This window comes from Phalaenopsis equestris, unplaced genomic scaffold (assembly GCF_001263595.1).
Source record: "Phalaenopsis equestris unplaced genomic scaffold, ASM126359v1 Scaffold000533, whole genome shotgun sequence".
NCBI lineage: Eukaryota > Viridiplantae > Streptophyta > Magnoliopsida > Asparagales > Orchidaceae > Phalaenopsis > Phalaenopsis equestris.
The window spans coordinates 116594-129425 of record NW_018164973.1 but is presented as its reverse complement, the minus strand read 5'-3'; the positions used below and the strand labels follow the sequence as shown (position 1 = coordinate 129425).

The window sequence follows — 12832 nt, the reverse complement described above, 5'->3', positions numbered from 1 at the left end:
GGGAGGGGGTGGTAATAATTAAAAAATATAAACCTGAAATTAAAGATAACATTGACATGAGTGGGTATAAGAGTGATAGAAATTTCTTTGAAATTCCTAGGCATTGTGCGGATGTGAAAAAGTATCTAAGAATAAAAATGACTTGATTGTCCATTCAGTTTTAAGAATAAATGAATTTTTTGGAGATTGAAAGATGACCTTAATGTTATCATATAAAAGGTAAGCAACTGAAGCATTATAATGTTTATTAGAGAGGACTTTACTCATTGGGTTGGGTAAGACATGATGCTAGGAGAAATGGTTGCGTTGGTATTAAAAAAACTAGGAAGTAACTAACAATAATAGTTGCAATTTCAAGAGCAATGGAGAAGTAACTAAAAGAAGTGGTGAGCTTCTTAATACAATTACATATAATTCTTTCTTCTGTAAATCATGAAAATAAAATTGTGTAATCATTTCACAACTATAGTTCAACTTATTTTTTTCTTTTGGAATAAACCTAGGACTATTGAGTGAGCTAAGGCAAGCTAGTTAGCACTAGGAATCATGGCCTCAAAATTAAAGTAATGGTTAGTGGGGTGAGCATCAAGGGGAGAGCAAATATCGAGTTTACTCTCTTAAGATCGACTAATAAGTTTATAGACTTTTGAAAGTGAGAAAAAATCTTGAGATTTAAAATGCAAACTTGAGTAAATTTATATAGTTTTGTGTAAATGACAAAGATGGGGTCGCCTCATATGTCAATGTTCGATTAAGATGTAAGAAGGCAATTCCCAAATTTTGCAATTTTTTATACAAAAATTTTCAAACATCAATTTGTGATTCATTATTGAATTAACCCTAGTGAAAATGATAATGAGAGAATAAATTGAATAAATGGAGGTTGAACTTTTGCATAAGAGATATCAAAATAATCCATCTAATTTAGATTGACACAAGACCCGTGTGGTTTAATCTTAATGTAACTATATTTTAGTTATTGAATCAAGTGTAAGAGATATATTTGTAGAGAAGATTAAAAAGGTTAATGTGAATAAAAACCTTATTAATGCTTCAGATTAACGGTGTATAGATAACTAGATGAGATGATTTCAAAAGGAACACATGTGGTAGAAATATTGAGATGGAAATTTATTTCCTTCTATAAAGTTTTTTTTTTTTACCTAAAAAAACTTACATATTAAGATTGGTAAGTTAAATATGACTCTAGGAATAGTATACAAATGACTAGAAAACAAAAAACCGCTTATGTTAAAGAACATAAGTTTTTAATTGTCATAAATCTTAAAGCATCAGTGTTATCATCCAAACTAGTAATAGTTTAATTAGGAAGGGAAGAGAAGTTAAATTTTTGGACATAAATGCAAGCAAATGACAGTATATTTTTTTTCATTATATGAATCAGTTCCTTGGGTTTTCCAAATTAGCTAAAAAAGTTTTGGAAATGACATAAGGATATAAATAATAGAGGAATGCTAAGGAATTTCACCTAAATGAGGATGGAAGATGATTTGATCCTCTCTATTAGTTATTTAATTCACAGTTCACTTCATGTAGAAAAAATGGCCAGCATAAATGAATAAAGACCACCACACCTTGCAAGATTATACTTCTCATGATAAGTGAATTTAATAAGAAGAAATCCCATTATCCTTCATTTTTCAAGATTCCCTTACATACTTAAGGAGGGTACCATCGAATGGCCATTTCCCAAAGTCGTCAAACATAGTGAAACCTTACTAATTTGAGCAATCTGATAACTCATTAGTAGTAAGGAGACCATGTCATTGTTGTTGCTTTGTATGAATTTAATAGAAAATCATTTTTTACTTAAAGGAAGGTGGAAGGGAAAATTTACTTTCCATTTAAGTTCAAGTCACAGAAAGAGATAGGTGCTGAGGTCCAGCTCTGAGGATAAAAGAGTTAGGTTCTTACATGAAGTTGGATGGGAGGGGAGGGAATTCTATATTAATGATTGTAAGGTTGAAGGATGCATGTCATGGAATTAGATGCAGGTTGCTAAAATGGCTAGATAGAAGGTATATGCAGCCAAATATTAAGAATAATTAAAGAGATGAAAAATGAAGTTAGTATAGAATGAGACGAGAATGATTGGAGAGCATTTAATTGGGATAAAGAGATCCTTTTGCTTTTGCCAAAGAGTAATGAACTTGAATGAGAAGAACTAGATCTGCTAGCCGGAAAAGACATCCACCTAAAGAGATCCCACTTATAAATATTTGAGAATGATAAGAGGCGCATAAGAGGTGCACTTTTATATCTGAATTTAAAGGCTAATTTATATGTATATGTTTATAATTTGATATGAGGCTTGCAAATTAAAGTAAATTTGAGTGTAAGATAATGCTTGAGTAAACTTCTGAGGCATGCAAATATTTTTGGAGAAGATATATTTTTTGTAGCTTTGGTCTTTTAAAAATTAGATAGCACATGGGTCTCATCATAGGAAAACATTCTTTAATTTCTTCAAGCGTTTGAAATCATAATGCCATTCGATGAGCAAATTAATTGCAAGAGATAACAAGAAGGTAAGAGATTTAAAGGATACATGACATAGTAGTTGGAGATGATTTTTCTACCAAGTAAAAGAGTTGAATCACACATGCTTTTTTGCATTTTTCTATTCAAGATTCATAATAAGTAAATAATAATACAAATAAGTGAAGGAATATGATCAAGAAATGGAAGAAATAAGAGTTGATGTGCTAAGAGAAGATATTGAAAGACTGCCAATGGAATGAAGATATCATGTTGTAACACCACATAAATTCACCTACTTTGTGTCAGCCAAATCGGATGCAAATCGAACATAAATCCGAAAATATTTGAGGATTATCGCTATATTTGCATCATATTTACGTCCATTTTTTTCCTAGCGTAATTCAGGGCTCGGTAATATTAATCCCATAAATTTTATGTCAAAATATGTTGACACAAATTATTAGCGTCGATTTTTGCGTCGTCATAGCGTCAGGCTTGTTTGGTCTACACATGCGTCAAATTCTGCATCTGAAAACATTTGACGATAAATAATATCATTTGATTACCATCAGATTAGCGTCAGACCTAATTCTATGGACAACTAGTAGGATTATTGGACACAAAACGGATGCAAATCTAATGCAAAACTAAAACAAAGAAAAAGAAATTCAAAGAATCAATTACATTTCCACAACTTGCACACAATATTCACTCAATATCAAAACAACATTATATCCAGCTATATCACAAATCAAGGCTCTTAAGAATATCAATATTGAAAAAAAAGATTGTCACAAATTTAAATTATCAAAAGTTTACATCTACACCCTAATCAATATAAGATTAAACATTTCATATTAAAATTACATAAAAAATCCTTCTAATCCTCCTTCTCATCATCCTCCTCCTTATCCTCCTCCTTGTCTACAACAGTCACCGTTCGTTTGTCCCAAAGATCATCTATAATCTTGGTCATATGTGTCATACTCCACTCAATTTTCTGTTGGTCTTTACGTAGATGTTGAACTTCCTCAATCATAGCATCGACCTGCTTGACAAGCTCCACAGTACTTGGGTGTGATGAGCTCGTTCCACCCACATAAGCACGAGAGATCTCGACCTTCTTCTTCACACCACTTGCTTCCATAGCTCGAACTAAGACTGCGTAGTGGTAGACTGACTGCCACTACTGTTGGCGTGCTTGGGGTTTGTGAGGGCTACTGTCTCTCTCAGAGCTGCTTGTATTCCTTTTACCTAATAAAAGACAATTATTAATTATTGTTTCAAACATTAAGAGTTAAAATAAATACAAGGAATAAAATTTTAACTTACATTCACCCGCTGAGGTGGCTAATCACCAGCACCACCTGTGGTCATCTGTAGCAGGATTAACAACAAAAATAATGAGGAGCATTACACACAAGTAAAAGGAGGAATATGCAAAATCTAAACATGAAACATATCATAACTATGTCTAAAATAAAAATAAAAAACATGACAGTTATGACATACGTAACAAAATCAAACAAAAAGTTCATGGATATATTCGTTAAAAAAATTTGACCAGGAGATCATAAAATTTTTGCTTAAAATGACTTGAACAAAGTCAAATTAAATTTGAGTTTTGGATATTTTTAATGGGGTTTTTATATACATACCATGAAATTATTAAGTGTCAATCTGAATTAAATGTTTTGAATCGTTCATTAAGTGTCAAACAGACTCCAATACATGTTTTGAATCGTTAATTATATTAATCACAATGCAATCAACAAATTAATAATTGCTCGATTCACTAATTTTTAATCAAGTTCCACGAGCCATGGTTCAAACCTATTAGATCAATTAATTGGATTAAATCCAATTGAGACCATATAGATTCTAAATGGGTCATGTTGACTCGTTTGGTAATACCAATGGTCAAAATAGGTTGAACAAAGTTAATTAAAAGGCATCCTAAAATAGCTCAATGTTCAAGATCATAATATGTCAGCATACCTCTCCTCACATAACCATTAGCAAAGACCAAAATTTAAGTACCATAAGTCAACATACCACGATAATCTACATGTAATTCAACTTGTCTTCCTCATTGTATTTGAAAAATTAATCTTGTATATCATCATCAAACTTTTAAGCATATTTTATCCTCTTATGTAAAGAAGTATAAAACTTCTATACAAATCATCACACTAGTGAACTTCATATTTAATGTATCAACAACCATATTATTTTTATCAAGCTAAAATATAATTATGAGATTATAATTTTTTATCAACCAGAACATTCGATTCTTTTTTAAGTTCAATTTTATCAAAGTGAAGGTTAATTTAAGTTCCAAAGATCCATATAAATCTCACATCTCATTTTATACAAATATTATCTTCAAATTTTCAATACAAATACAATAGTTACCAATTCCAAATAAAAAGTTAGGGTGATTTTCTTCATGTGGTTTCAATTATCGCATAACATATGCAATAACTCTCCTATACTCCTAAAACTCACAACGCAATCATCTCAAAGAAACATCATCGAGCATTTTGAATGTTTTAATATTAGATAGAATAGTTTCATAAACTAATATAACAAAAACTAAAAAAAATACTTAGAATCAAATCTTAATTAAACTACATTCAACGTAAAACTAAACTTAAAATCTACATTACTTCAAACCTAATCTTAAGCTAAAGCTAAAATATGCATAATCATGGGGTTAAAGTCAAATGTAAATCATTAACAAAACTAATTAAATCTAAAATTGAATGACTCACGCAAAAAAAACACTCAGCCATCCAATCCTAGTTCAATTCAAAACCCTAAAACCAATTCTAATCTCACCCAAACCATCTTTTATACAAAGCTAATGCTCAATGTTTATCTATATAAAAAGTAAGAATGTAATATATACCACTCATTATTTATGTATGTATATATACATAGCTAACACCTAATTTTATGCATATACATTTTTAACTCCTAAACTTCAAATGTTACATATAAACCACTGAAATCTTCTGGCTATACATTCCTAAAACCTAAATTTCAAATGTTACATACATAACAAAATTTTAAAAAGGAAAAAATGGTGTGAAGTTACCTTTTCCGATCCTCTCACAAGAGGCGAAGGGTTATGTTCGTGACGGGGTTTCGGTGGCTAGAGGGAGCTACGACGACCGGTGATGGGGAGGTGTGAGGATCGGCGACCGTTGATGGCGAGAGGAAGTAGAGGAGATAATAGAGTTTTGGTTGTCGCGGGAGGGAGAAGAGAAGACGGATGTGTGAAGAAGAAAATAAATTGGAAGGCATGAGACGAGTTTTTTAGGTCTATTGCATCAGATTTATTGTCTACTTTGCATTGTTTTTTTTATGCTTTTAAGTAAAGCTTATGCGTCGATTTGTTTGACATGAGACGAGTTTTTAAGGTCTATTGCATCAGATTTATCGTCTACTTTGCATTGTTTTTTTTTTAATGCTTTTAAGTAAAGCTTATGCGTCGATTTGTTTGATGCAAATCCGATGCAGAAAATGCATCAAAAAGATCATTAATTTTGTCGTTGTCTGTGTCTAATATTCAGACGTAAATTTGATACAATTTCCAACGCAAGTAGAACAAATTGATGTTCAACACAAATCAATTGCAAAATCTAATGCAAAATTTTGCATGAAAAATTTTTGACTCAAAATGTTGACGCTATAGCGTAAGAAGTTCACAAAAGAGACAGGTAACCATGAATAAGATCCGTATAATTTAAATGACAATAAAATTTGAAAATCAATAAGCAATTCTTGGTTTGGTATTTCTTTCCTATTTTTATAGGAAGAAATTTTCTTGACTCTTAGGGCTAAACTCTATCCTAATATTGTACCTTTAATTTTAATCTTGTTAGTTATGACCATAGTTTATTACCCGGTCCTCAATGAACACTAACAAGATTCCTTAAATCTTATTATATTTCATTATAAATTTTTAAAAAATGTTTTTAAAGGAAAATACATGTTTAACAGGACACTTTATTTTTGTATTCTTTTTATGATTTAAATTCTTGGCACAATTTACTTATTTCAAATTTTTTTTAATAGATCAATTAAATTTATTATGATAACTAGCTGTCTAATTAGAAAGATATGATGCCTTTTTTGCATACATGATCAGGAGGAAGCACAAAATCTAAACGAGGCCAATGTTGTGAGGCAGCTAATGAACGAGGCACCAAATCAGAGCTAAGAGACTTGGAGGGGCCACAAAACAAGAGCCTCACAAGAGATCTGTGATGAGCCATGATGTACAAACTAACCAAGAAAAAAATTGTTGAAAATAAAAGGTGTGATTACTTAAAAAGAGCTATTATGTAGAAAAATGAGGACCAAATGGTTAGAAATCAAAATGTTAGCTATGGGACTCATAATCTCAAAGAAGGTAATTAAGAGGTTAAGGCCCATAAAGAAGTAAATATAAAAACAAGGACAACTATCAAGACAAGATCCTAGGTTGTGCTGTAAATATTAAAGGACAAGTGAAGCAAAATGCCTTTATGTTATCTAGTTAAGGAATACAATGATTGCAATTAAGGCCAAGATCCTAGGTTGTGCTGAAAAGATGCAAGAGAAAAACACATTGGTGAGGCTTACCAATGATATGGGGTGAAGTTCTGATAATCTCAATTATGGATTAAAATGAAGATGATCGAAGGATCCCAAACTATTCTAGAGAAAGTTCATGATGCAAATAAATCAGAATAGATTGGTTTAGGGGTTGGGAGTCTCTTGCAAAACAAAGGTCAAATAGTTATTGAAATTTTTGTTGTTAGTAAATCATCATATCATCTAATTTACTTTCAAGCTAAGTCATAATCATTTTCATTAACTACTACATAAGGTTTTCCCACTCCATTCCTATATGATAGTTAACTTATAGAAGTATGTAATTGTACTAATTCATCATTTTTCTAAAATTTTAATACAAAAGCTATTTTTATTTACGATTATAAAATCTATGATGACCCATACTCTAATTGTAATGTTTATTTGTTATTTCCAAGTAATAAAAATATTTTATTGAAGTTTGAATTCCACCACTATCTTTACTACTCGGATCATAAATATAGAGAAACTCATTAGAAGACTGGCAAGTGGACTCTAGAATTTAATGTATTTCATGAATGACCTATTAATCTTTTTAGAATTAATTCTTTCTCATGTCTAGATCCATATCTTTGATCAAATGGATTTCTTTTCTTTGGCTACTATATTTGGCAATCCCTTCCTAATTACTGCACTTACTAAGCCATCCATTAGTAGGATGCTAGTTAAATTTAATTTATATTAACGGTATTTTCAATTATATATTGATTATCTCACATTTAAGTTGATATAAATAGAGATTATGGATGAAAATAACTTCCAAACTTACTTTTCTACAAGCTTTAGACATGATGGCATTTCCACTACTTCTAGCATTCTCATCTCCAAAAATTTCCAAACCACTCATCCATATTAAGGTTAAGTTTATAAAAGCGCTCTAACCCAGTCAAATTGATCAACGTTATGAAAAATAAAGTCCCATCACTACACAAGAGCCTTGATTAGTTTCCTACAAAATAGTGACCCATCAAAATGTGAAATTGACTATGGTTGTCTTCTTTATTTGGATGGGTTTTCTTTTTTTAGAATATCTTCTCTTTTGTTGTTACAATTTTATGTTTTTTCCTTGCAACACAGGGTCACTATTTTTATGCTTGATTTTAATAATTTTGTGTGTGTGTGTGTGTGTGTGTGTCTTGCAACACAGGGTCACTATTTTTATGCTTGATTTGATCCTCCTTTTAAAGATATGCAAGCAATTTCTCTTATTTCAATGAAAAGTTTAATAATTTTGTGTGTGTGTGTGTGTGTGTGTGTGTGTGTGTGTGTTATTTTTATTCTATCTAGATTATTGAAAACAGTGATCAAGTGTCTTTAAACTTTAGTATTCAACTTTGTAAAAAAATTACTTCTCAAACATATATTTTAACCAACACTAAAAATCAATCTTTTCTCAATAAAAACATAACTTTTATGTCAAGTTTTTGAAAAACAATCTCAATTTTACTCAAAATATTTAAAGAAGTTTTAGCTTAAATGAATATTAAGTCCAAAAATTATATAGATTAAATATAACTTCAGATTCTAATAATCATTTAATGATATTAATTGTAATAAAATGCACTAACTTGCTAGCATAGAGACATCTGCTTCCAAAAATTATATAGATTAAATATAACTTCAAATTCTAATAATCATTTAATGATATTAATTGTAATATAATGCACTAACTTGCTAGCATAGAGACATCTGCTTCTTACTAATTTATACATGTCCATAGAAAATCAAAAGAAGATTTTCCCTAATATAAAGCTATATAGTGACAATTGATCACAAGTATATATATATATATATATATATATATTGAATAGGTTGCAGGTATGGACGTTGCATTGCCACCCTCCTCTTGTAATTTGCCTTGAAGCAGGCTTGCCTGAGCTTCTTTGTTTCTTCAGTTAGCTGAATCTCTGGATTCTCTTCCATTAGCCTTTTGTGCTTCTCCAGTGACTTCAGCTCCTCCTTAATGTTCTCATCACTTGAACACTTTCCTATCTCCTTCACAATCATATGACATAATTTATTTAGAATTTGCAATCTTTATATATATTCATCAAAATTAATCAATATAAATAAAACTAGCTAAACATTCAAGCAGCACTGCTAAAATTTGATTTTATAATCACATTTTATGTGAAAAAAATAAATTAAATAGCTGTAGATAATATTCTCTTAAAATTTTCAACAAAAAAGAAGTTTTTTAGCTACTATTTTGCATTCATGCACACATTTATTTTTCATAAAAACAACATTTTTCCATCATACATATATTACTAATTTTCTAATTTTAATTTTAGCAACCTTTTGCAGCACAAGCATTGATTCCAAATTATCAAACTCTTATGAAATGATCCAAAATTTATTATATTTAAAAAAAAAAAAACTATGTTACTAATCATAATCATTCTTTTATTGTGTTGAATTTATGATTAATTAATTTTTCCATACACACTCTGACATATGCATAAACACACACAATGAGAAAGAAATCAGCTAAGGTGTAATATATCCATTCATATATATATATATACATATAAATGAATGACCGGAGGCTATTATACGAGTCTCAGCTATCTGTCATGTGCCTAAGAGTTCGAGTACCACACCGTACACTCGGGGGGAATCGAACCTTAGACCAAAAGGGACTTGCAACTAACAAGCTTATGCTCGACCAACTGATCTGAATTTGCGGCACACACATACACACACACAAAGATATATATATATATATATATACCTACACAACAATATGAAGAAAAATACCTGAATATTAGTAATAAGAGTGTTCAAGCTCTTCAACTTGCGATGCGGCCACCTTGTGATACCAAGTTCCCTACACCTTTTCTTAAGCACAGTTAATCCAATATTCATTTCCATGGCTGCTCTAGTTATCGGCATATTAAAATAACCCCTTATTTCCTCTAAACCTAATTCGCATGACCTCATCATCCTCTTCCCTTTAGCTTTCCTTCCCCTCATTAAACTCTTCACCTCCCTCTCCATTTCCTCTGCTGCATTCTCTTCCATTACAGTCTGTGAAGAAATGGTCACTGTGCTCAGCGGCATGGCTTCTGTGTAATAGTTCATGATTTCTTCAGAGCAATGAAGTTTCTCCGAAAATGGTGGAAGGTAGGATATAGGGATAGCTCTGTGCTCCAAGGTTTCAGGAAGAGGAAGAAGATCATAGGAATCGCTGTAAAATATTTTAAAAAATGATTTTTTTTATTGAATACTGCTAAAAACATTAAAAATAATGCATCAAAACATTTAAAAATCTTTACTTTGTTAATAATTGTAGCGTTTTAAAATTCATTGTAATGAAAAAAGCAATTTTTTTTTTCTTAGTAGCGATAAAAATTAATTAATCCGTTATATCTTACATTAATTATGTTATAATTTCTTATAAAATATGATTACATACACAAAAGATATAACCAATTGAAACTTACTTGAAGAAAGTAGGAGCAAAATCTATGAGATTGTTCTCGTCCAAGTAAGGCATGCTGAAAGAAGTCTCTTCAAACATAGGCCATGAAATATAGCTCTGAATATCTGTCTCAATGTCCATTTCAGACTCACTAAATTACTCTTCTTACGTTGAAGAAAAAGACCAGAGATTTCATTCTCATTTATACACACAGCATATTCTCTCTCTACTCTCTCTCCTCTGTTTTGAGGAAAGGCGGCTTAATTAACATTGGAAAAGTAATTAAGGTTCCAGTTAAAACGTAATAAGTCGTGCATGCATTAATTATTGGGAGGAACGGATGCAGAATGGAGATTTGGATGGATTCAACGCATATCATAATCCGAGTTATAAATGCTGGGTGAGATTAGAGAGTGCTTCTTAATTACTTTTAATTATGGGTGATTATAGATATTGGAAGCTCCACTCCGGCCTCTTTGGGCTGTTAATTAATATTTGCAGTTATTGTTAATTAATCTCGAGGACTATGGCCGCCATTTTCCCATGGTGGTGTTTAGATGAAATTTATGGGAATTTTACATTTTGAAAGTTTTTGATTTGTTTGGAAGTCAATGAAGGTGTTTTTGTGCAGAATTATACGAGAAATTATTTCATACGGACAGCGCATGCAGAGAGGCATGCACTATCTGATCTCGACCGTTGATCACAGTTTTTTTTTTTAATAAGGCTCATCGAAATACAGTTTTGCTGTGATCGACGGTCGAGATCAGACAGCGCATGCATCTTTGCATGTACTGTTCGTATGAAATAATTTTTCGAATTATACAGAGCATTTTGGGTGACGTTGATCTTTGTGTTTAATGTTGTAATTAAATCGTTAGATATGTTCAAGAAATATGAGATTAAAGTAGTAATGAAGTTGTTTTTTTCTGAAATTTGATGATAATTAATTTAAATTCTGTTTGGAAAATGGTAAATGATAAGTTGGTTATTTTGTTTTGAAATGTTAACAGATTTGAGTTTAATTGGCTTATTAATTTAGACCCTTAATTTTGTAAGATTTGGGATAGGATTAGTGAAGATCACGTATAGAATTAGAGCTTATTGCGAGATTTATTACTCATTAAAAAAATGGGGCATTTAGATAGATATTACATATTTCTTATGTATTTTTATTTCTAGTAAATAAACTTTCTATTTACAATTATATCGCTTAAAATTTTAATATCGCGTAAAAAATATCACTATTATTATTTTTAAAAAAAATGAAATTACACATTTTCATACATAGATTTATGCATTGGTTTGGATGAACAGGAAGCCTCCTTTTGTGTCAGAATTTAGGTGTTAGATATGTAAATATAAAATAATGTGAGGTGTTGAATCCAAAATTTTCATTGGAAATAGGAGTAGAGAGAGAGGAAAAATGCTTATGAATTATCAATAGAGAGTCCTCAGAACCGACGTCCTTCCATAGTCGAGCCTCCTATTTATATGAGATATTCCTGTAAAATTACCAGAGAGACGAAATATAGAAATAGCTTAATGTTAAAAATTTATATTAAAATTCGAATTCACATATGAAGGTAATCAGCCGACGATATGTTATGGTCGACCAAAGTGTCGAGTATGGTGGGAATCATTTCTATCGAGGTATGAGCGGTCTATCGGCCGGTTGCGTCCGCCCGACAATTAGGGAGCTTCGCTGGTTGAAACCATTGATAGGCCCGCCGACCAGATTATCTGAGGTTGGATTTGCTCAGTCTGTTGACCCTCAAGATGGCCGACCATTATTTGGAATGAGGCACAAAAGGAGAACTAGCAAGTGCCTAATGAGGGCAATTGTCCACTCTAAAATTAAAAAAAAAAAAAAAGTAATAAAATAAATAAATAAATATCACATATAAAAAATTTCCCGCTCCCTCCCTTCCTCTAAAAGAAGTATTTGCCATAATAAATTTGCCCATCCTTAAAAAGGAAGGTTTCACCCTTAATAAGATATGATGATAGGAGGTGTGATTGATATTGAAAGCACCATAGAAGTAATAAATCGAACTAATACAATGTCAAAGCCAAAGAAGAAAAACCTAAAATGTGATGAGCTTAATAAAGTTATAATTCTTCCTTCTCTTAACCATGTAATAAAAAAATTTGAGATCATATTCACCACCTAATAACTACTTTATTCAAGCACTTTAGCAATCTTATTGAAGTCACACACATTCCAAAAAACTAAAATATGATACATAAGTTGTCTTTATG

At 31.1% G+C, this 12832-nt stretch overlaps 1 protein-coding gene across 1 annotated transcript; it reads right to left on the bottom strand.

The window, feature by feature from the left end:
* Nucleotides 1–3657: 3657 nt before the first annotated feature.
* LOC110028846 (protein RKD2-like) lies at nucleotides 3658–10711 on the bottom strand. The gene is made up of 4 exons (XM_020730862.1): nucleotides 10593–10711; nucleotides 9907–10336; nucleotides 8983–9141; nucleotides 3658–3756 (listed from the first exon to the last, which is right to left on the bottom strand). Exons 1-4 carry the CDS (start codon nucleotides 10709–10711, stop codon nucleotides 3658–3660), a joined length of 807 nt encoding a protein of 268 aa, XP_020586521.1.
* Between the last annotated feature and the right edge of the window lie 2121 nt (nucleotides 10712–12832).

What these genes read in the sequence shown, in the direction of transcription:
- LOC110028846 (XM_020730862.1), bottom strand. Translation starts at nt 10,711, where the DNA reads ATGGACATTGAGACAGATATTCAGAGCTATATTTCATGGCCTATGTTT. An exon ending in TTTGCTCCTACTTTCTTCAA is followed by an intron (nt 10,337 to 10,592) that starts GTAAGTTTCAAT and finishes AATATTTTACAG; the next exon opens with CGATTCCTATGATCTTCTTC. An exon ending in CAAATTACAAGAGGAGGGTG is followed by an intron (nt 3,757 to 8,982) that starts GCAATGCAACGT and finishes GTCTTTTATTAG; the next exon opens with GTAAAAGGAATACAAGCAGC.